This window comes from Oncorhynchus gorbuscha, linkage group LG05 (genome assembly GCF_021184085.1).
Source record: "Oncorhynchus gorbuscha isolate QuinsamMale2020 ecotype Even-year linkage group LG05, OgorEven_v1.0, whole genome shotgun sequence".
Taxonomy (NCBI): Eukaryota; Metazoa; Chordata; class Actinopteri; order Salmoniformes; family Salmonidae; genus Oncorhynchus; species Oncorhynchus gorbuscha.
In genome coordinates, this window is record NC_060177.1 from 9,853,065 (window position 1) to 9,878,064 (window position 25,000).

The window sequence follows — 25,000 nt, forward strand, 5'->3', positions numbered from 1 at the left end:
CTCCTCTCTGCTCACTTGCTTTACAGACTCCCACTATTCCGTCCAGGCTGCCTACATTTTTGTTATTCCTAAGAATTTCTGAGCTTTGGCTCACAGTGGAGGGCTCACTAACAGCCTGGACTGGTGTGTGTATGTTTGGGTCCGTGCGTGGGTGCCTGTGTGTGTGAGTGTGTGTGTGTGTCTGTGTGTGTGCGATCGCGATAATTTTGTGTAGATATCTTTGTATTTCAGGTGTGTGTGCATGTGTGATTCTATAGATGTCCGTGTGTGTGTGTGTGTGTGTGTGTGTGTGTGTGTGTGTGTGTGTGTGTGTGTGTGTGTGTGTGTGTGTGTGTGTGTGTGTGTGTGTGTGTGTGTGTGTGTGTGTGTGTGTGTGTGTGTGTGTGTGTGTGTGTGTGTGTAAGGGTGTGGTAAGGTTTTGTGGCAGGCCAGGTTACAGTGTGTAGATTTCTATTTCTCTATCCAAAAGTATAATTTATGGAAAGCTAACACAATCTTATAGCACGATCTTAGCTGTCAAGCACCCTGCTCTGGACCAACGAGCTGGGAGACAGTTTTATTATTATTATTCTGGTGGCCGTGTTGCCGTGGGTGATGATATAAACAACAGTGGACTTGCTATCTGTTACGGCTGTACTTGGACCTGCCCAAAGGCAGACATACCAGTGTTTTCTGCTTTGGGAAAATGATCTGAAATCAGTGCTAAAGTGCATCACAGTACTTTAAAGTGGCGTCCTCCACTGACAGTGGACCGCCTCCGTTTCCATTCAGGTCCAGACCTCTGATAGAGGTTTAGTAAGTTATTCTGACAAACAGGATATTATTGTTCCTTAGCTTGTCCTATTGTGGGGGGATGGATGGGTGGGTGGGTGAGTGGGGGGATGGGTGGGTGGGTGAGTGAGTGGGGGGATGGATGGGTGGGTGAGTGAGTGGGGGATGGATGGGTGGGTGGGTGAGTGAGTGAGTGAGTGAGTGAGTGAGTGAGTGGGGGGATGAATGGGTGGGTAGGTGGGTGCGTGAGTGGGGGATGGATGGATGGATGGGTGGGTGAGTGAGTGGGGGATGGGTGGGTGGGTGGTTGAGTGAGTGGGGGGATGGATGGATGGGTGGGTGGGTGAGTGAGTGGGGGGATGGATGGGTGGGTGGGTGAGTAGGGGGATGGGTGAGTGAGAGTGAGTGAGTGAGTGAGGGGGGATGGATGGGTGGGTGAGTGAGTGGGGGATGGATGGATGGATGGGTGATTGAGTGAGTGGGGGGATGGATGGGTGAGTGAATGAGTTGGGGAATGGATAGATGAGTGAGTGAGTGAGTGAGTGAGTGAGTGAGTGAGTGAGTGAGTGAGTGAGTGAGTGAGTGGGGGATGGATGGATGGGTGGGTGGGTGAGTGAGTGAGTGAGTGGGGGGATGGATGGGTGAGTGAGTGAGTTGGGGGATGGATGGGTGGGTGGGTGAGTGAGTGGGGGATGGATGGGTGGGTGGGTGAGTAGGGGATGGGTGAGTGAGTGAGTGAGTGAGTGGGGGGATGGATGGGTGGGTGAGTGAGTGGGGGATGGATGGGTGAGTGAATGAGTTGGGGAATGGATAGATGAGTGAGTGAGTGAGTGAGTGAGTGAGTGGGGGATGGATGGATGGGTGGGTGGGTGAGTGAGTGAGTGGGGAGATGGATGGGTGAGTGAGTGAGATGGGGGATGGATGGGTGGGTGGCTGAGTGAGTGGGGGATGGATGGATGGATGGGTGGGTGAGTGAGTGAGTGGGGGGATGGATAGATGGGTGGGTGAGTGAGTGAGTGGGGGATAGATGGATGGGTGGGTGAATGAGTGGGGGGATGGATAGATGGGTGGGTGAGTGGGGGATGGATAGATGGGTGAGTGAGTGAGTGGGGGATGGATGGATGGGTGGGTGAGTGAGTGGGGGATGGATAGATGGGTGGGTGAGTGAATGGGGGTGGATGGGTGGGTGGGGGGGGATGGATGGATAGATGGGTGGGTGAGTAAGTGGGGGGATGGATAGATGGGTGGGTGAGTAAGTGGGGGATGGATAGATGGGTGGGTGAGTGAGTGGGGGGATGGATAGATGGATGGGTGGGTGAGTGAGTGGGGGGATGGATAGATGGATGGGTGGGTGAGTGAGTGGGGGATGGATAGATGGATGGGTGGGTGAGTGAGTGGGGGATGGATAGATGGGTGGGTGAGTGGGGGATGGATAGATGGGGGTGAGTGAGTGAGTGGGGGATGGATGGATCGGTGAGTGAGTGAGTGGGGGATGGATAGATGGGTGGGTGAGTGAGTGGGGGATGGATGGATGGATGGGTGAGTGAGTGGGGGGATGGATGGGTGGGTGGGGGTGAGTGAGTGAGTGAGTGAGTGGGGGGATGGATGGGTGGGTGAGTGAGTGAGTGGGGGGATGGATGGGTGGGTGAGTGAGTGGGGGATGGATGGGTGGGTGAGTGAGTGAGTGGGGGGGGATGGATGGGTGGGTGGGTGAGTGGAGTGGGGAGATGGTGGGTGAGTGAGTGAGTGAGTGAGTGAGTGAGTGAGTGGGGGATGGATGGGTGGGTGGGCGAGTGAGTGGGGGGGGATGGATGGGTGGGTGGGTGGGTGGGTGAGTGAGTGGGGGATGGATGGGTGGGTGAGTGAGTGGGGGGATGGATGGGTGGGTGAGTGGGGGGATGGATAGATGATTGAGTGAGTGAGTGAGTGAGTGAGTGAGTGAGTGGGGGGTGGATGGATGGATGGGTGGGTGGGTGAGTGGGGGGGATGGAAGGATGGGTGAGTGGGTGGGGGGATGGATGGGTGAGTGAGTGAGTGAGTGGGGGATGGATGGGTGGGTGGGTGAGTGAGTGGGGGATGGGTGGGTGAGTGAGGAGTGAGTGAGTGAGTGAGTGAGTGGGGGGATGGATGGGTGGGTGGGCGAGTGAGTGGGGGATGGATGGGTGGGTGGGTGGGTGGGTGAGTGAGTGGGGGGGGATGGATGGATGGGTGAGTGAGTGAGTGAGTGAGTAGGGGGATGGATGGGTGGGTGGGTGAGTGAGTGGGGGGATGGATGGATGGATGGGTGGGTGAGTGAGTGAGTGGGGGGATGGATGGATGGGTGGGTGAGTGAGTGAAGGGATGGATGGATGGGTGAGTGAGTGAGTGGGGGGATGGATGGATGGGTGGGTGAGTGAGTGGGGGGATGGATGGATGGGTGAGGGAGTGAGTTGGGGAATGGATAGATGGATGTCCAAGTTTGAGCTGTTGATTGTGACCTGCTAACAAGCTCAATATGACGTCTTCCATGACATCCGGATGTCATCATGAATAAATCCTCTTTACCTGATTAAATCTGGATGACATTGAATACCACGTCAATTAGAGCTTGCTGTTCCTTCTCCAGTCCCTCTCAGACACATCAATTAGAGCTTGCTGTTCCTTCTCCAGCCCCTCTCAGACACATCAATTAGAGCTTGCTGTTCCTTCTCCAGCCCCTCTCAGACACGTCAATTAGAGCTTGCTGTTCCTTCTCCAGTCCCTCTCAGACACATCAATTAGAGCTTGCTGTTCCATCTCCAGTCCCTCTCAGACACATCAATTAGAGCTTGCTGTTCCTTCTCCAGTCCCTCTCAGACACATCAATTAGAGCTTGCTGTTCCTTCTCCAGCCCCTCTCAGACACATCAATTAGAGCTTGCTGTTCCTTCTCCAGCCCCTCTCAGACACATCAATTAGAGCTTGCTGTTCCTTCTCCAGCCCCTCTCAGACACATCAATTAGAGCTTGCTGTTCCTTCTCCAGCCCCTCTCAGACACATCAATTAGAGCTTGCTGTTCCTTCTCCAGCCCCTCTCAGACACATCAATTAGAGCTTGCTGTTCCTTCTCCAGTCCCTCTCAGACACATCAATTAGAGCTTGCTGTTCCTTCTCCAGTCCCTCTCAGACACATCAAAGAGATGGGCGTGGCAGCTGAAGCATTAATGCTCCACTTGTCTCCAACATCTAAAGGATTCTATCATTAAAGTTGTTAAAGGATTCTCTTTGGAGTGATGCTCTGATTGGACTGATGTATCTCCTGGTTGTAACCCAAGTGGCACACTATTCCCTAATGAGTGTAGTTCTTTTGACCGGGGCCCACCAGGGCCAATAGTAGTGCACCATGTAGGGAATAGGGTTTCATTTGGGATGCAACCTGGTCGATTCTAGAACATCAATCAGATGCCAATTAGGACAGGACACATGAGGAATGGAAATGTCTGGCAAACGTAGATTCTTTGAGTGAACGATTCATCCCCTTTAATGGACAGCTCTTAAATGGATAGTTCACTAGTATAACACTTCTAAGATGTGATTTAAAAAAAGGTATCTTTGACTGATCTCTTTATGTGGGCACCTCTCTGCCATACAGTGACTCTGGAATCTGGTTGTAGTCTAAGGCCTAGGTCTTGGCTGGATGCTATCTATTGGACCTTTATAATGGGCTTCTATCACCATGTAGACCGTAATGAACTGGAGAGGTCTCAGAACCCAGATGTGTCTGTTAGGGTTGAAAAATGACTGGGGGTTTTGGGAAAGGTACAGAAATGTTGCAACCCTCGTGTCGATCTAGACACTCTGTCCTCCTATATTTTGCTGATGTGGACCTCAATCAGTTTTCCCAAAGTTATTATACATCAGGGTTAGAGTACTTTGCTTCAGACCCATAACAGCAGCAGCACTGGCTAATCGTTGAGTCGGCAGGTTTTATTGTCCCCTGCTGAGTGTGTTAGTCTCAAGATTTCAAAGCAGGCTGTTATTTGTCTCAGTATGACTCAGAAACAAGTTGGGGCTGTCCCAAATGGCCCCTATTCCCTACAAAGTGGATCACTGTTGACCAGAGCCCTATATACCCTGGTCAGAAGTAGTGCACTATAAAGGGACTAGGATGCCATTTGGGTTGCAACAGTTTTGTGTTTGTCTCAATATTGTTCTTGTTATTGTATTTCTTCTCTGGTGACTGTGGTATAGGCCACTGCAAAGGGAGGAAGGAGTTGTCTTTATTGCTCTTCATCAATACCTCTTTTATTGCTGTCTGGGTGGGATGTGCATGGTGATGAGACTGATGACAGAAGGTTAAGGGAGTTAGTCAGTACTGTTGTTGTTCGCCCTATGGGTTTGGGCTATTAGTTTCAATATGGCTTTTATTTGTTAAGTGTTCTGTGACAAATACACTAATTTCTGAAAATAGTGCTATTCAAACGACATTTGATTGATAAGTTGTTTGTGAGATATCACATTACAGCGTGAGGGAGAAGCACACGTCGCCTTCAAGCTTGCTTTTATATGAAGGAGTTTCTTCCTCAGCTCTATTTTGTTCTCCAATCTTTGAGAATGACCTTGTCTTAGAAACACTGCTATTCAAATGGCAATTGGTTGATACATTGTTTGTGAGATTTCACTTTGAATACAGAAAGACATCTTTCCCTGTCCGTTGTATATGCTGCTCTCACATGCCTATAGACAGATATCCATTTGTCCACAGGCAGTGAAGAGTGAAGTGCAAAGAATCATCAGTGAAAGAATCATTACGATTTAAGTTTCTTGGCCTCCGATTGGTCAGAAGTTGGTCTGGTTGCCATGTGCCCTCTGTCAAGCCTGCGTTGTCATGGACACAGTAGGGTCTAAGTGGGAATGCTGCCCACACCTGTAGAGTGGTTATCTGTCACATTACAGGTTGATAGAGTATAGGGACATCTGTACCAGATGCTTGAGAGATGAAGTGGAGAATGGAGAGAGGGATTGAAGAGAAGCAGACTAAAGAGAGTGGTCAAAGAGGAGCAGAGGGAGAGGAGAGTTGAAGAGGGGGAGAGGAAGTGGGAGAGGAGGGGAGGAAGTGGGAGAGGAGGGGAGGAAGTGGGAGAGGAGGGTTGAAGAGGAGGAGAGGGAGTGGGAGAGGAGGGGAGGGAGTAGGAGAGGAGGGGAGGAAGTGGGAGAGGAGGGTTGAAGAGGAGGAGAGGAAGTGGGAGAGGAGGGTTGAAGAGGAGGAGAGGAAGTGGGAGAGGAGGGGAGGGAGTGGAAGAGGAGGGGAGGAAGTGGGAGAGGAGGGTTGAAGAGGAGGAGAGGGAGTGGAAGAGGAGGTTTGAAGACGAGGAGAGGAAGTGGGGAGAGGAGGGGAGGAAGTGGGAGAGGAGGGGAGGAAGTGGGACAGGAGGGTTGAAGAGCAGGAGAGGAAGTGGGAGAGGAGGAGAGGGAGGGAGAGGACGGGAGGAAGTGGGAGAAGACGGGAGGGAGTGGGAGAGGAGGGGAGGAAGTGGGAGAGGAGGGTTGAAGAGGAGGAGAGGAAGTGGGAGAGGAGGGTTGAAGAAGAGGAGAGGAAGTGGGAGAGGAGGGTTGAAGAGGAGGAGAGAAAGTGGGAGAGGAGGGTTGAAGAGGAGGAGAGGAAGTGGGAGAGGAGGGTTGAAGAAGAGGAGAGGAAGTGGGAGAAGAGGGTTGAAGAAGAGGAGAGGAAGTGGGAGAGGAGGGTTGAAGAAGAGGAGAGGAAGTGGGAGAGGAGGGTTGAAGAAGAGGAGAGGAAGTGGGAGAGGAGGGTTGAAGAAGAGGAGAGGAAGTGGGAGAGGAGGGTTGAAGAAGAGGAGAGGAAGTGGGAGAGGAGGGTTGAAGAAGAGGAGAGGAAGTGGGAGAGGAGGGTTGAAGAAGAGGAGAGGAAGTGGGAGAGGAGGGTTGAAGAAGAGGAAGTGGGAGAGGAGGGTTGAAGAAGAGGAGAGGAAGTGGGAGAGGAGAGTTGAAGAAGAGGAGAGGAAGTGGGAGAGGAGGGTTGAAGAAGAGGAGAGGAAGTGGGAGAGGAGAGTTGAAGAAGAGGAGAGGAAGTGGGAGAGGAGGGTTGAAGAAGAGGAGAGGAAGTGGGAGAGGAGGGTTGAAGAAGAGGAGAGGAAGTGGGAGAGGAGGGTTGAAGAAGAGGAGAGGAAGTGGGAGAGGAGGGTTGAAGAAGAGGAGAGGAAGTGGGAGAGGAGGGTTGAAGAGGAGGAGAGGAAGTGGGAGAGGAGGGTTGAAGAGGAGGAGAGGAAGTGGGAGAGGAGGGTTGAAGAAGAGGAGAGGAAGTGGGAGAGGAGGGTTGAAGAAGAGGAGAGGAAGTGGGAGAGGAGGGAAGTGGGAGAGGAGGATTGAAGAAGAGGAGAGGAAGTGGGAGAGGAGGGTTGAAGAAGAGGAGAGGAAGTGGGAGAGGAGGGTTGAAGAAGAGGAGAGGAAGTGGGAGAGGAGGGTTGAAGAGGAGGGGAGGAAGTGGGAGAGGAGGGTTGAAGAAGAGGAGAGGAAGTGGGAGAGGAGGGTTGAAGAAGAGGAGAGGAAGTGGGAGAGGAGGGTTGAAGAGGAGGGGAGGAAATGGGAGAGGAGGGTTGAAGAAGAGGAGAGGAAGTGGGAGAGGAGGGTTGAAGAGGAGGGGAGGAAGTGGGAGAGGAGGGTTGAAGAAGAGGAGAGGAAGTGGGAGAGGAGGGTTGAAGAAGAGGAGAGGAAGTGGGAGAGGAGGATTGAAGAAGAGGAGAGGAAGTGGGAGAGGAGGGTTGAAGAAGAGGAGAGGAAGTGGGAGAGGAGGGTTGAAGAAGAGGAGAGGAAGTGGGAGAGGAGGGTTGAAGAGGAGGGGAGGAAGTGGGAGAGGAGGGTTGAAGAAGAGGAGAGGAAGTGGGAGAGGAGGGTTGAAGAAGAGGAGAGGAAGTGGGAGAGGAGGGTTGAAGAGGAGGGGAGGAAATGGGAGAGGAGGGTTGAAGAAGAGGAGAGGAAGTGGGAGAGGAGGGTTGAAGAGGAGGGGAGGAAGTGGGAGAGGAGGATTGAAGAAGAGGAGAGGAGGAGAGGAAGTGGGAGAGGAGGGTTGAAGAAGAGGAGAGGAGGGTTGAAGAAGAGAAGAGGAAGTGGGAGAGGAGGGTTGAAGAAGAGGAGAGGAAGTGGGAGAGGAGGGTTGAAGAGGAGGAGAGGAAGTGGGAGAGGAGGGCTGAAGAAGAGGAGAGGAAGTGGGAGAGGAGATTGGAGAGAGGAGAGGAAGTGGGAGAGGAGGGTTGAAGAAGAGGAGAGGAAGTGGGAGAGGAGGGTTGAAGAAGAGGAGAGGAAGTGGGAGAGGAGGGTTGAAGAAGAGGAGAGGAAGTGGGAGAGGAGGGTTGAAGAAGAGGAGAGGAAGTGGGAGAGGAGGGTTGAAGACAGTACCATCTTCCCCTTGTCAGAAGCTACTTGCAGTGTTTGAACTAATGTCGTTAAGTATATACCATGTACTGTTTTTACAGATAGACTTGAGTAATGAATGTATACATACTATTACATTGTTATTATTACTATAGTTACATGGGATCTGATTGTCATGTTTGTCTGTATCTCATGTTCTACTTCAAATGTTTTTCTCCATGTGACCCAATAGAGTTCTGCAATGTGTTTGTGTGTGCCGTTATTTAGACCAGCTAACTGGGGGATTCACAGATCTCTCTCTCATCTTGCCTTTTCCAATGCACTAAACAGAAACAAGAACATGTGATAAACATTGCTTTAAGATCACAACAACACATAGATAAGTCTTATACTGTTGGGCATTCCCATGCATTCCCATGCATTCCCATGCATTCCAATGCATTCCCATGCCCAAGCCGTATGGCTTTTGTGACTTTTGATTCACTGAGTCTCCACAGTTGTCCAGTATTGTCATTGCCCAAGCTAAGCACTCTTCTTCTCTGAGAACAAAACATCTTTCCACAGTGTTTGTCCACGCAGATAAACAACCTTAACACAGACAACAGATTAACCAAACAATACCGCCACAACCAATAGTTTGGTTTCTGCAGAAGTGTGTGCGTGTGTGCGTGTGTGCGTGTGTGCGTGTGTGTGTGTGTGTGTGTGTGTGTGTGTGTGTGTGTGTGTGTGTGTGTGTGTGTGTGTGTGTGTGTGTGTGTGTGTGTGTGTGTGTGTGTGTGTGTGTGTGTGTGTGTGTGTGTGTGTGTGTGTGTGTGTGTGTGTGTGTGTGTGTGTGTGTGTGTGCAAGCCATGCTAGAAACAAGCTCCAGATATATGCTGGAAAATAGGTTTGATTGAACTAAATACATGGAATGACATGGCCCTTCTTCCACTAACAGGGATATCTCATGGGTGTTCTTAAACGCTACAGTTCAGACAGTTCAGACAAATGTAAATGGCTGTTACTTTAATAGAATTGATATCCTCCCAGATAGAGTTCCAACATTCCACTAACTAAAATATTCCACCACAAAAATGTCCAGGTTTTCCAGAAATCCTGGTTGGTGGATTCCAGGAATCGTAAAACCTGGATTTCTGGAAAACCTGGGACTTCGGGGAAAGTTACTGGAATTTTGCAACCCTACTGCCAGTCTACAGTGTTATGAACTTGGAAGTCTTGAAGAAGAGAGGGAACCATGGCAACAACAGTATCATGAGTATTGATCTGCAGACAATCATGTTGTCAACATCATCAGTGTAAGATGTGTCTCACATTGCATATACAATGTCTTCCCCAAACTATTCAGACCCTTCACTTTTTCCACATTGTGACACTTTGCTATGAGACTTGAAATTAAGCTCCGATGCATCCTGTTTCCATTGATCATCCTTGAGATGTTTCAACAACTTGATTGGAGTCCACTTGTGGTAAATTCAATTGATTTGACATGATTTGGAAAGGCACACAGCTGTCTATATAAGGTCCCAAATTTGACAGTGCATGTCATAGCAAAAACCAAGACATGAGGTCGAAGGAATTGTCCCTAGAGCTCCGAGACAGCATTGTGTCTGGGAAAGGTACCAAAAAATGTCTGCAGCGTTGAATGTCCATAAGAACACAGTGGCCTCCATCATTCTTAAATGGAAGAAGTTTGGAACCACCAAGACTCTTCCTAGAACTGGCCGCCCGACCAAACTGAGCAATCGGGGGAGAAGGGCCTAGGTCAGGGAGGTGACCAAGAACCCGATGGTCTCTCTGACAGAGCTCCAGAGTTCCTCTGTGGAGATGGGAGAACCTTCCAGAAGGATATCCATCTCTGCAGCACTCCACCAGTCAGGCCTTTATGGTTGAGTGGCCAGATGGAAGCCACGCCTTAGTAAAAGGCACATGACAGCCCGCTTGGAGTTTACCAAAAGGCACCTAAAGACTCTCAGACCACGAGAAACAAGATTCTCTGGTATGATGAAAATAAGGTTGAAATTTTTTGGCCTCAATGCCAAACGTCTGGAGGAAACCTGGCACCATCCCTACAGTGAAACATGGGGGTGGCAGCATCATGCTGTGGGGATGTTTTTTCAGCGGCGGGGACTGGGAGACTAGTCAGGATCGAGGGAAAGATGATAATAAGACTTTATAAGAAGATCCCCCATGCTTTATAATGCATTATAACCAGATCATTATGCATTATAACCAGATCATTATGCATTATAACCACATCGTAATGCATTAACCACATTATAATGCATTGCAACCACATCATAATGCATTAACCACGTCATGATGCATTATAATCACATCATAATGCATTATAACCACATCATATTACATTATAACCCAATCATATTGCATTAACCACATCATAATGCATTATAACCACATCATAATGCATTATCTGCATAATAATACATTATAACAACATCATAATGCATTATAACCACATCATAATGCATTATTACAACATCATAATGCATTATAACCACATCATAGTGCATTAACCACATCATAATGCATTATAACCACATCATATTGCATTAACCACATCATAATGCATTATAACCACATCATAATGCATTATCTGCATAATAATACATTATAACAACATCATAATGCATTATTACAACATCATAATGCATTATAACCACATCATAATGCATTATAACCACATCATAATGCATTATAACCACATCATAATGCATTATAACCACATCATAATGCATTATTACAACATCATAATGCATTATCTGCATAATAATACATTATAACAACATCATAATGCATTATTACAACATCATAATGCATTATAACCACATCATAATGCATTATTACAACATCATAATGCATTATAACCTCATCATAATGTATTAACCGCATTATAATGCATTTTGCGTTATGACTTTTGGCTTTATGGTAGTGTTACCCAATCTGTTGTTACTAAGGTCTCTCACACATTTTTGCTAGAGGTGGTGTTACAACACAAAGGCTTTAGTTAACCATGCATCTCTGATGAGAACCGAAGTTAGTGTGTGCAGCTAGTCCTCCTTAAAGGGGAACTTCAGTCTTTTACAATTTAACATATTCATACATTTTTTAAGAATATATCTTATAAATGTTTTATAAGCTTATTTCAACTGTTGTACCTCATCATAACCCAAAATATAAGCTTGTTTTGCTCAATTGGAATCATGTAATTGTAAACAAATACTGTATAGCCTCAAAACATAGGAAAACCTATACTTTTATCTCCTGGATGGTCAGTCCTTGCATCCATACCTCTGTCTATGAATTTTATTATGGTTACATTTCTCCAGCCATTTCTCCAGCCCTGTCCCTCAAATCAGTGACTTTAAGCATGTTCACATATTTTTGCTTTACTCATATATATATATACTTTATTCTATTCTACTGTATTTTAGTCAATGCCACTCTGACATTGCTCATCCTAATATTTATATATTCCTTAATTCCGTTATTTTACTTTAGGTTGTGTGTATTGTAGGTATTGTTGTGCATTTCACTACACCTGCAATAACATCTGCTAAACATGTGTATATGACAAATATCATTTGATTTGATTGACTACTTTCATGTTCTTTGAACTGCAGATTGCCCCTTTAATGTGGCCCATGAAGTCCTGTTGTTGCTGCAGTGGTTTTACCATAGTTTATTCCACCACTCTTACGTAAACTAGCTGTGCCTTTTCTTTCCTATGGAAGACATTGGAGTTCATTGAGTCTGGAATGACTTAGCGAATGGACCAACCCCGGCCTTGTTCTCATAACATTGGTCAGAGTACTGAAAGTATATCATTTAATATGATTAGGCCTAATATAACTCCTGGTCATAGAGTATGTGCTGGTGGTCTCTTCCAGAGGACTGGGGTAAGTTAAAGCAGAGCGAGAGAAGAAATAAACAGAGGTAGTGACAAGTGTTTGTTTGAGAGAGAAACTTCGTATGCGTCTCATACAGAATGAACATCTTTTTCATCTGTCCGTCTCTTTATCTGTCAGTCTGTCATCCATCTTTACTTAAAGGGTTAGTTCACCCAAATCACAAAATGACAAAATGTGTTTTCTTATGTGTTTCCAGTCATGGAGAAAAGTACTTCACACTGGTCTTATTTACCTTGCTTCTGTTACCAACCGCTAACTTATTAAGCATTTTATAACCCAAAACGAATAGATGCTGTGTCATACCCAAATTAAAGTATCTATAAGGGATTCTTTAGCTCAACGACTATAATGGAATGTCTACTGTAGCTGGCATTGTCTCTGTTCTTGTCCCTGTCAGCTTGGCTTGTTAAGATGCTGTAAACCTAGCCTGGGACCACGTCTGTTGTGTTGTCTTGTTAAGATGCTGTAAACCTAGCCTGGGACCACGTCTGTTGTGTTGTCTTGTTAAGATGCTGTACACCTAGCCTGGGACCACATCTGTTGTGTTGTCATGTTAAGATGCTGTAAACCTAGCCTGGGACCACGTCTGTTGTGTTGTCTTGTTAAGATGCTGTAAACCTAGCCTGGGACCACATTTGTTGTGTTGGCTTGTTAAGATGCTGTAAACCTAGCCTGGGACCACATTTGTTGTGTTGTCTTGTTAAGATGCTGTAAACCTAGCCTGGGACCACATCTGTTGTGTTGTCTTGTTAAGATGTAGTAAACCTAGCCTGGGACCACATTTGTTGTGTTTTCTTGTTAAGATGCTGTAAACCTAGCCTGGGACCACATCTGTTGTGTTGTCTTGTTAAAAGATGCTGTAAACCTAGCCTGGGACCACATCTGCTGTGTTGTCTTGTTAAGATGTAGTACACCTAGCCTGGGACCACATTTGTTGTGTTTTCTTGTTAAGATGCTGTAAACCTAGCCTGGGACCACATCTGCTGTGTTGTCTTGTTAAAAGATGCAGTAAACCTAGCCTGGGACCACATCTGCTGTGTTGTCTTGTTAAGATGCAGTAAACCTAGCCTGGGACCACATCTGTTGTGTTGTCTTGTTAAGATGCTGTAAACCTAGCCTGGGACCACATCTGCTGTGTTGTCTTGTTAAGATGCAGTAAACCTAGCCTGGGACCACATCTGCTGTGTTGTCTTGTTAAGATGTAGTACACCTAGCCTGGGACCACATCTGTTGTGTTGTCTTGTTAAGATGCTGTAAACCTAGCCTGGTACCACATCTGCTGTGTTGTCCTGGTAAGATGCAGTAAACCTAGCCTGGGATCACATATTTTGTGTTGTCTTGTTACGATGCAGTAAACCTTGCCTGGTACCTCATCTGTTGTGTTGCCTTGTTAAGATGCAGTAAGCCTAGCCTGGTACCACATCTGTTATGTTGTCTTGTTAAGATGCTGTAAACCTAGCCTGGTACCACATCTGTTGTGTTGTCTTGTTAAGATGCAGTAAGCTTAGCCTGGGACCACAACTGTTGTGTTGTCTTGTTAAGATGCAGTAAACCTAGCCTGGGACCACATCTGTTGTGTTGTCTTATTAAGATGCAGTAAGCTGAGCTTGATACCACATCTGTTGTGTACACTGATTCGGTGAGCGAGTTTATTAGCAAGTGCATCGGCGATGTCGTACCCACAGCAACTATTACAACATTCCTAAACCAGAAACTGTGGATTGATGGAAGCATTCGCGCGAAACTGAAAGTGCGAACCACTGCTTTTAATCAGGGCAAGGTGACCGGAAACATGACAGTGTCATGTTTGTCATTTATTGTCATGTCTTGTCCCTGTGCTCCCCATGCTATTCGTTTCCCTCTGCTGGTCTTGTTTGGTTCTATCCCTCTCTCTCCCCCTCCCTCTCTCACTCTCTCGCTCTCTCTTCTCTCTGTCGTTCCGTTCCTGCTCCCAGCTGTTCCTATTCCCCTAATCATCACTTAGTCTTCCCACACCTGTTCCCGATCCTTTCCCCTGATTAGACTCCCTATTTATTCCTATGTGTTCCGTTCCTGTGCCGTCGGTTCCTTGTTTTGTATTCCATGCTGTTATTGCGTTTCGCCCTGTCCTGTCGTGTTTTTTGCCGTGATTGTGTATCACCCTGTCCTGTCGTGTTTTGTGCCTTCTTCAGACGCTGCGTGTGAGCAGGTGTCTCAGTTGACTACGGCCTGCGCCTACCCGAAGCGACCTGCAGTCTGTGGCCGCTTCTCCAGTTGTTTTCCCCTCTACTATCTAGAGGATTTCAGTTATTCGGTTTTGAGCATTAATAAACTCTGTTTCTGTTAAGTCGCGTTTGGGTCCTCCTTCACCTGCATAACAGAAGGAACCGACCAAAGAATGGACCCAGCGACTTCTGACGCTCGTTACACTGCCGTCGAGATCCAAGGAGCCATGCTCGGCAGACACGAGCAGGAATTGTCCGCTGCTCGCCAGGCCGTGGAAAACCTGGCTGCTCAGGTTTCCGACCTCTCTGGACAGTTCCAGAGTCTACGTCTCGTGCCACCTGTTACTTCCTGGCCTGCCGAGCCTCCAGAACCTAGGGTTAATAACCCACCTTGCTACTCCGGGCAGCCCACTGAGTGCCGCTCCTTTCTCACGCAGTGTGAGATTGTGTTCTCTCTCCAACCCAACACATACTCTAGAGAGAGAGCTCGGGTTGCTTACGTCATCTCACTCCTCACTGGCCGGGCTCGAGAATGGGGCACAGCTATCTGGGAGGCAAGGGCTGTTTGCTCTAACGATTTCCAGAACTTTAAAGAGGAGATGATTCGGGTTTTGACCGTTCAGTTTTTGGTGAGGAGGCTTCTAGGGCCCTGGCTTCCTTATGCCAAGGTGAACGGTCCATAACGGATTATTCCATTGAGTTTCGCACTCTTGCTGCCTCTAGTGAGTGGAACGAGCCGGCGCTGCTCGCTCGTTTTCTGGAGGGACTCCACGCAGTGGTTAAGGATGAGATTCTCTCCCGGGAGGTTCCATCAGATGTGGATTCTTTGATTGCTCTCGCCATCCGCATAGAACGACGGGTAGATCTTCGTCACCGGGCTCGTGGAAGAGAGCTCGCATCAACGGTGTTTCCCTGCTCCGCATCGCAACCATCTCCCTCCTCTGGCTTTGAGACTGAGCCCATGCAGCTGGGAGGGATTCGCATCTCGAATAAGGAGAGGGAACGGAGGATCACCAACCGCCTGTGCCTCTATTGCGGAGTTGCTGGACATTTTTTATTCATGTCCAGTAAGAGGCCAGAGTCCATCAGTAAGCGGAGGGCTACTGGTGAGCGCTACTACTCAGGTCCCTTCATCTAGATCTTGTACTACTATGTCGGTCCATCTACGCTGGACCGGTTCGGGTGCTACATGCAGTGCTTTGATTGACTCTGGGGCTGAGGGTTGTTTCATGGACGAAGCATGGGTTGAGAAACATAACATTCCTTTCAGACCGTTAGACAGGCCTACGCCCATGTTTGCCTTAGATGGTAGTCATCTTCCCAGTATCAAATTTGAGACACTACCTTTAACTCTCACAGTATCTGGTAACCACAGTGAGACTATTTCTTTTTTGATTTTCCATTCACCGTTTACACCTGTTGTTTTGGGTCATCCCTGGCTAGTATGTCATAATCCTTCTATTAATTGGTCTAGTAATTCTATCCTATCCTGGAACGTTTCTTGTCATGTGAAGTGTTTAATGTCTGCCATCCCTCCCGTTTCTTCTCTCCCTACTTCTCAGGAGGAACCTGGCGATTTGACAGGAGTGCCGGAGGAATATCATGATCTGCGCACGGTCTTCAGTCGGTCCCGAGCCAACTCCCTTCCTCCTCACCGGTCGTATGATTGTAGTATTGATCTCCTTCCAGGGACCACGCCTCCTCGAGGTAGACTATACTCTCTGTCGGCTCCCGAACGTAAGGCTCTCGAGGATTATTTGTCTGTGTCTCTTGACGCCGGTACCATAGTGCCTTCTTCTTCTCCGGCCGGGGCGGGGTTCTTTTTGTTAAGAAGAAGGACGGTACTCTGCGCCCCTGCGTGATTATCGAGGGCTGAATGACATAACGGTTAAGAATCGTTATCCGCTTCCCCTTATGTCATCAGCCTTCGAGATTCTGCAGGGAGCCAGGTGCTTTACTAAGTTGGACCTTCGTAACGCTTACCATCTCGTGCGCATCAGAGAGGGGGACGAGTGGAAAACGGCGTTTAACACTCCGTTAGGGCATTTTGAGTACCGGGTTCTGCCGTTCGGTCTCGCCAATGCGCCAGCTGTTTTTCAGGCATTAGTTAATGATGTTCTGAGAGACATGCTGAACATTTTTGTTTTTGTCTATCTTGACGATATCCTGATTTTTTCTCCGTCACTCGAGATTCATGTTCAGCACGTTCGACGTGTTCTACAGCGCCTTTTAGAGAATTGTCTCTACGTAAAGGCTGAGAAGTGCTCTTTTCATGTCTCCTCCGTTACTTTTCTCGGTTCCGTTATTTCCGCTGAAGGCATTCAGATGGATTCCGCTAAGGTCCAAGCTGTCAGTGATTGGCCCGTTCCAAGGTCACGTGTCGAGTTGCAGCGCTTTTTAGGTTTCGCTAATTTCTATCGGCGTTTCATTCGTAATTTCGGTCAAGTTGCTGCCCCTCTCACAGCTCTTACTTCTGTCAAGACGTGTTTTAAGTGGTCCGGTTCCGCCCAGGGAGCTTTTGATCTTCTAAAGAAACGTTTTACGTCCGCTCCTATCCTCGTTACTCCTGACGTCACTAGACAATTCATTGTCGAGGTTGACGCTTCAGAGGTAGGCGTGGGAGCCATTCTATCCCAGCGCTTCCAGTCTGACGATAAGGTTCATCCGTGCGCTTATTTTTCTCATCGCCTGTCGCCATCTGAGCGCAACTATGATGTGGGTAACCGTGAACTGCTCGCCATCCGCTTAGCCCTAGGCGAATGGCGACAGTGGTTGGAGGGGGCGACCGTTCCTTTTGTCGTTTGGACAGACCATAAGAACCTTGAGTACATCCGTTCTGCCAAACGACTTAATGCCCGTCAAGCTCGTTGGGCGTTGTTTTTCGCTCGTTTCGAGTTTGTGATTTCTTACCGTCCGGGTAGCAAGAACACCAAGCCTGATGCCTTATCCCGTCTGTTTAGTTCTTCTGTGGCTTCTACTGATCCCGAGGGGATTCTTCCTTATGGGCGTGTTGTCGGGTTGACAGTCTGGGGAATTGAAAGACAGGTTAAGCAAGCACTCACGCACACTGCGTCGCCGCGCGCTTGTCCTAGTAACCTCCTTTTCGTTCCTGTTTCCACTCGTCTGGCTGTTCTTCAGTGGGCTCACTCTGCCAAGTTAGCTGGTCATCCCGGTGTTCGAGGCACTCTTGCGTCTATTCGCCAGCGCTTTTGGTGGCCGACTCAGGAGCGTGACACGCGCCGTTTCGTGGCTGCGTGTTCAGACTGCGCGCAGAAGAAGTCTGGTAATTTTTTTCTGCTTCTGCTCCTGGTCTTGCTGGGTCTCAGTCTGTTCCCTGCCATCGCATCTCTCCTGTTCTTGTCCCTGCCCTTGCTGTGTCTCAGTCTGTCCCTAGTTCTCATTTTTTTTTTAGAGTAGTACCCTAGTTTCCCTTTTTATCGTTTTTCGTTACGGTCCTGAGGAGAGGAGTTGGGTTCTTTCTCGGGACGTGCTGGACCGTTTGATCTATGATTTCCTCCGTTGCCGCCAGTGTTCCTCCTCGAGAGCGCCAGGAGGCGCTCGGTGAGTGGGGGGGGTACTGTCATGTTTGTCATTTATTGTCATGTCTTGTCCCTGTGCTCCCCATGCTATTCGTTTCCCTCTGCTGGTCTTGTTTGGTTCTATCCCTCTCTCTCCCCCCTCCCTCTCTCACTCTCTCGCTCTCTCTTCTCTCTGTCGTTCCGTTCCTGCTCCCAGCTGTTCCTATTCCCCTAATCATCACTTAGTCTTCCCACACCTGTTCCCGATCCTTTCCCCTGATTAGACTCCCTATTTATTCCTATGTGTTCCGTTCCTGTGCCGTCGGTTCCTTGTTTTGTATTCCATGCTGTTATTGCGTTTCGCCCTGTCCTGTCGTGTTTTTTGCCGTGATTGTGTATCACCCTGTCCTGTCGTGTTTTGTGCCTTCTTCAGACGCTGCGTGTGAGCAGGTGTCTCAGTTGACTACGGCCTGCGCCTACCCGAAGCGACCTGCAGTCTGTGGCCGCTTCTCCAGTTGTTTTCCCCTCTACTATCTAGAGGATTTCAGTTATTCGGTTTTGAGCATTAATAAACTCTGTTTCTGTTAAGTCGCGTTTGGGTCCTCCTTCACCTGCATAACAGACAGAATACAAACAGTGTAGCTATTCCCTCCGCAAGGTAATCAAACAAGCTAAGCGTCAGTATAGAGACAAAGTAGAGTCGCAATTCAACGGCTCAGACACAAGAGGTATGTGGCAGGGTCTACAGTCAATCACAGATTACAAAAAGAAAACCAGCCCCGTCGCGGACCAGGATGTTTTGCTCCCAGACAGACGAAACAACTTCTTTGCTCGCTTTGAAGACAATACAGTGCCACTGACCCGGCCCGCTACCAAAACCTGCGGACTCTCCCTCACTGTAGCCAACTTGAGTAAAACATTTAAATGTGTTAACTCTCGCAAGGCTGGAGGCCCAGACGGCATCCCCAGCCGCGTCCTCAGAGACCAGCTGGCTGGTGTGTTTATGGACATATTCAATCAATCCTTATCCCAGTCTGCTGTTCCCACATGCTTCAAGAGGGCCAGCATTGTTCCTATTCCCAAGAAAGCTAAGGTAACTGAGCTAAATGACTACCACGCCGTAGCACTCACTTCCGTCATCATGAAGTGCTTTGAGAGACTAGTCAAGGACCATATCACCTCCACCCTATCTGACACCCTAGACCCACTCCAATTTGCTTACCGCCCCAATAGGTCCACAGACGACGCAATCGCAATCGCACTATACACTGCCCTAACCCATCTGGACAAGAGGAATACCTATGTGAGAATGCTGTTCATCGACTACAGCTCATCATTTAACACCAAAGTACCCTCCAAACTCGTCATCAAGCTCGAGACCCTGGGTCTCCACCCCACCCTGTGCAACTGGGTCCTGGACTTCCTGACGGTCCGTCCCCAGGTGGTGAGGGTAGGTAACAACATCTCCACTCCGCTGATCCTCAACACTGGGGCCCCACAAGGGTGCGTTCTGAGCCCTCTCCTGTACTCCCTATTCACCCACGACTGCGTGGCCATGCACACCTCCAAATTAATCATCAAGTTTGCAGACGACACTACAGTGGTAGACTTGATTACCAACAACGACGAGACGGCCTACAGGGAGGAGGTGAGGGCCCTCGGAGTGTGGTGTCAGGAAAATAACTTCACACTCAACATCAACAAAACAAAGGAGATGATCGTGGACTTCAGGAAACAGCAGAGGGAGCACCCGTCTATCCACATCGACGGGACAGTAGTGGAGAGGGTAGTAAGTTTTAAGTTCCTCTGCGTACACATCACGGACAAACTGAATTGGTCCACCCACACAGACAGCGTGGTGAAGAAGACGCAGCAGCGCCTCTTCAACCTCAGGAGGCTGAAGAAATGTTGCTTGTCACCAAAAGCACTCACAAACTTTTACAGATGCACAATCGAGAGCATCCTGTCGGGCTGTATCACCGCCTGGTACGGCAACTGCTCCGCCCACAACCGTAAGGCTCTCCAGAGGGTAGTGAGGTCTGCACAACGTATCACCAGGGGCACACCTACACCACCCGATGTCACAGGAAGGCCATAAAGATTATCAAGGACAACAACCACCCGAGCCACTGCTTGTTCACCCCGCTATCATCCAGAAGGCGAGGTCAGTACAGGTGCATCAAAGCGGGGACTGAGAGACTGAGAAACTGCTTCTATCTCAAGGCCATCAGACTGTTACACAGCCACCACTAACATTGAGTGGCTGCTGCCAACATACTGACTCAACTCCAGCCACTTTAATAATGGAAAAATTTATGTAAAAAATGTCTCACTAGCCACTCTAAACAATGCCACTTTATATAATGTTTACATACCCTACATTACTCATCTCATATGTACAGTATATACTGTACTCGATACCATCTACTGCATCTTGCCTATGCCGTTCTGTACCATCACTCATTCATATATTTTTATGTATATATTCTTCATCCCTTTACACTTGTGTATAAGGTAGTAGTTGTGAAATTGTTAGGTTAGATTATTTGTTGGTTATTACTACATTGTCGGAAATAGAAGCACAAGCATTTCGCTACACTCACATTAACATCTGCTAACCATGTGTATGTGACAAATCAAATTAGATTTGATTTAATAAACATAGCCTGGGACCACATCTGTTGTGTTGTCTTGTTAAGATCCAGTGGACCGAGCTTGACGCAATGTTTGTTTGTGCTATCTTGTTAAGATGCAGTAAACCTAGCCTGGTACCACATCTGTTGTGTTGTCTTGCAAACTCCTAGTGGTTTGGTGTGATCTGTTACCAGGCTATGGTGGAACAGCAAATAATAATCAATCTTTATGTGTCTCTGTCCCCCGTGCTAGTGAGGAAGAAGAGGCAGAAGGGAGTGGAGGAGGGCCGTAGAGAAGGAGGAACACCATCCATCTGAATGGGTTGTATACGGTAGAGACGGTGGTGGTGGCAGACTCAGACATGGTGCAGTACCACGGGGCAGAGGCCGCGCAGAGATTCCTGCTCACCGTCATGAACATGGTAAGGATGCTTGAATACACGCACACACACATGTTATGTTATTCTGTTGTCGTGGGGACCTAAAATGGATTTCCATTCAAAATCCTGTTTTCCTTAACCCCTAACCCCAACCTTGACCATATTCCTAATCGTATTCCTAACCCTAAACTTAACCACTAACCCCTAACCCTAACCAGAATTGTAGCCTTAACCCTAAAGCTAACCCCTAAGGTTAAAATAGCCTTTGTCCTCATGGGGACGTGGGAAATGATAACTCCACGAGGTAGAATTTCCTTTTGTGGATTTTAGGTCTAATTAAGTCTCTGAGTTGTACACACGCTGTTGAGCGGCTCACTACCATGTTTGAAAGGTTAAAGACACGTTAACAAGCTTCGTTTTGACAATGCCACCTCCCATGTTTCTCTTGGCTTTGTGCTAGCTGGTTTAGCTCTGAGAGAGACCGGCCAGTACCAGAGAACTGTAACGCTGTTTTTCTATATGCATCCAAAAATAGCACCCTATTCCCTACATAGTACACTACCGTTGACTTGAGACCTACGGGCCCTGATAAAAAGTAGTGCACTATGTAGGGAATAGGGTTCCCTTTGGGACTCAGCCTCTGTTTCTCACCCTTTCAGTTTCTCATTAAAACTGCCCGAACAGCCAACTGATTCAACCTGCTGCTCACAGGGCAGAGCAGTTAGAGGCAGAGCCCAACAGTGACTTGGGCAGGAGAGCAAGAAACCAGAGGGGAGGGGAGGGGAGGGGAGAGGGAATGTGAGGTAGGCAAGAGCCAAGGGGGAAGAGGAGGGAGGGAGAGGGAGACAGAGAGAGAGAGAGAGAGAGGGGGGGAAGAGGAGGGAGGGAGAGGGAGACAGAGAAAGAGATAGAGAGAGGGGGAGGGAGGGAGAGGGAGACAGAGAGAGAGAGAGAGAGAGAGAGAGAGGGGGGGAGGAGGGAGGGAGAGGGAGACAGAGAAAGAGAGAGAGAGAGGGGAGAAGAGGAGGGAGGGAGAGAGAGACAGAGAGAGAGAGAGAGGGTGAAGAGGAGGGAGGGAGAGGGAGACAGAGAAAGAGAGAGAGAGAGGGGGAAGAGGAGGGAGGGAGAGAGAGACAGAGAGAGAGAGAGAGGGTGAAGAGGAGGGAGGGAGAGGGAGACAGAGAAAGAGAGAGAGAGAGGGGGAAGAGGAGGGAGGGAGAGGGAGACAGAGAGAGAGAGAGAGAGAGAGGGGGAGAGGAGGGAGGGAGAGGGAGACAGAGAGAGAGGGGGGGCTGAAGGAGGAAGAGGGAGAGAGAGAGAAGGGGGAAGAGGAGGGAGGAAGAGGGAGACAGAGAAAGAGGGGGAAGAGGAGGGAGGGAGAGGGAGAAAGAGAGAGAGAGGGGGAAAGAGGAGGGAGGGAGAGGGAGACAGAGAGAGAGAGGGGGAGTGTAAGGGAGACAGAGAGAGAGAGGGGGAAAGAGGAGGGAGGGAGAAGGGGACAGAGAGAGAGAGGGGGAAGAGGAGGGAGGTCGAGAGGGAGAGAGAGAGGGGGAGGGAGGGAAAGGGAGACAGAGAGAGAGAGGGGGAAAGAGGCGAGAGGGAGAAGGGGGCAGAGAGAGGGGGGAAGAGGAGGGAGGTAGAGAGGGAGGGAGAGAGAGAGGGGGAAGGGGAGGGAGAGAGAGAGGGTGGAAGAGGAGGGAGGGAGAGGGAGAGCGAGAGAGGGGAAGAGGAGGGAGGGAGAGGGAGAGCGAGAGAGGGGAAGAGGAGGGAGGGAGAGGGAGAGCGAGAGAGGGGAAGAGGAGGGAGGGAGAGGGAGAGCGAGAGAGGGGAAAAGGAGGGAGGGAGAGCGAGAGAGGGGAAGAGGAGGGAGGGAGAGCGAGAGAGGGGAAGAGGAGGGAGGGAGAGGGAGAGCGAGAGAAGGGAAGAGGTGGGAGGGAGAGGGAGAGCGAGAGAGGGGAAGAGGAGGGAGGGGGAGGGAGAGCGAGAGAGGGGAAAAGGAGGGAGGGAGAGGGAGAGCGAGAGAGGGGAAAAGGCATTAGTGAAGGAAGAATGGCGAGAGAGCAGAGAGACAGAAGGAAAGACAGGAGGGAAGGAGGGAGGGTAAAAGAGGGAGGGAGAGGGGGATAAGCCTACTGCTTAAACAACGCTCCGAGGCAGAGCTGTTGGACAGAGATCAACACAGAGCAGTACAGCCAGCCAAGGTCTGGGCAGGAGAGACAGGGATAGGCATGAGGGAAGAGAGAGCGCCAGGAGGAGAAAAGAGAGAGATGGGGGCAGGTATCCACCCTGGTTATACCTTCACAGTACTCTGTGGAAATACCTCCAGGTTAATCATGTAAGATACACCAAAATGCATTTTATTTTGATTACAAAGTATATTTCAAGGCAGTATTTTTCAGTATTTTTAAGTCACATGTACTGTACATAAAGAAAGGGAAACAGCCTCAAAACCAAATGAGCAGGGATTTGTGTAGAGCATAGCAAGTGGAGGAAGCACTATAATACACTAGAAGATCTGTGTAGATTGAAGGTGCTTTTCCCAATTGACCCCATAACCATTTAAGGGGTTACTTGGTGAGAACTAGTGAGTTGTGTTTGATAACTAGTGAGTTGTGTTTGATAACTAGTGAGTTTTTTGATAACAGGTGAGGTTGTGTTTGGTAAAAACCTGAGAAGAACTGGAAATATCCTGGTAAAGGATTTCTTGAAAAGAGTCTGGTTACTTCAGTCACTGCCAGAATTCCCTTGAGGCCTTTAGTTTTGCTGGAACTGTGAACTGAGTTCCAAATGGAACCCTGCTCCCTATGTAGTGAACTACCTTTGACCAGGGCCCAAAGGGAAGTAGTGCACTACTTGGGACTGTGCACAGGCAGCGGGTTGCACCTAATGGAGGAGGACGTGCTCATAGAAATGGCATCAAACAGGTCAAACATTACTATGAGCCGTCCTCCCCTCAACAGCCTCCTGTGGAATAGGGTGCCATTTGGGATGCACCCTGGTGTGTTTGGCCGGTCTGCTGGTTTGAGAGATAATCTACTTTGTTATTTTGCAGTCACAGACATAGTTCTCTGTGTCATCTCCTTTTGAAGTCATTTTGAAAGATCTTCTGAGCTGAGAGAGACTGATTTGGACTGTGTGTGTGGGGAAGGGAAAAGGGATACCTAGTCAGTTGTACAACTGCATTTAACACAACCAGAGAGGTGCTGGCGGCTGTCTTAATCAACGTCCACGTCATCGGCACCTGGGGAACAGTTGTGACTGGGGGGATAACTAACTGCCTTGTTCAAGGGCAGAACGTTGTGGCCCAACGCTCTTAACCGTTTTCAGTCTCAGAAATGTAACATTGTCTCAATATGTATTATTCAATTCTGTTTCATAAGTTTCTGTCATCTCACATTTTAACGTGTAGTTTTGGGGTTGCGATTTAGACACAGAATTGTATCATAATTCAGTGGATCTTGTGAAGTAACTGGACCTTGGTGTCTTCAGATCAATGCATAGAGGCTATGACTATTAAATAATGATTTACTATGTTTCACCAACATGGTAGTTTGTTTACTGTCCTTGTTGTCATTTTTAGAAAGACAACAAAGCAGATCTGCTCTAGGCTCAACTGCTGCTGCATTAACTTCATTACCACAGTAGATTAGCAGCTTTACTGAAGGGGAGTCAGAGTACAGAGACTCCAGAAGGGATAGTTGGTGTCTGTCTGTCTGTCTGTCTGTCTGTCTGTCTGTCTGTCTGTCTGTCTGTCTGTCTGTCTGTCTGTCTGTCTGTCTGTCTGTCTGTCTGTCTGTCTGTCTGTCTGTCTGTCTGTCTGTCTGTCTGTCTGTCTGTCTGTCTGTCTGTCTGTGTCTTTGTCTGTCTGTCTCTCTGTGTGTCTTTGTCTGTCTCGCTCTCTCTCTCTCTGGCTCTCTCTGTGTGTCTTTGTCTGTCTCGCTCTCTCTCTCTCTGGCTCTCTCTGTGTGTCTTTGTCTGTCTGTCTGTCTCTCGCTCTCTCTCTCTGGCTCTCTCTGTGTGTCTTTGTCTGTCTGTCTGTCTCTCGCTCTCGCTCTCTCTGGCTCTCTCTGTGTGTCTTTGTCTGTCTGTCTGTCTCTCTCTCTCGCTCTCTCTGGCTCTCTCTGTGTGTCTTTGTCTGTCTGTCTGTCTGTCTGTCTGTCTCTCTCTCTCGCTCTCTCTGGCTCTCTCTGTGTGTCTTTGTCTGTCTGTCTGTCTCTCT

The 25,000-nt window shown here is 48.6% G+C and overlaps 1 protein-coding gene across 1 annotated transcript in view; it reads left to right on the forward strand.

Moving 5' to 3' along the window:
- The window catches only part of LOC124035405 (A disintegrin and metalloproteinase with thrombospondin motifs 17-like), a 239,411-nt gene that overhangs the window by 34,454 nt on the left and 179,957 nt on the right, over nucleotides 1-25,000 (forward strand). The window contains exon 4 of the mRNA XM_046348856.1: nucleotides 20,693-20,823. Coding sequence (XP_046204812.1) covers nucleotides 20,693-20,823 — 131 coding nt within the window. The remainder of the gene's footprint in view (nucleotides 1-20,692; nucleotides 20,824-25,000) is intronic.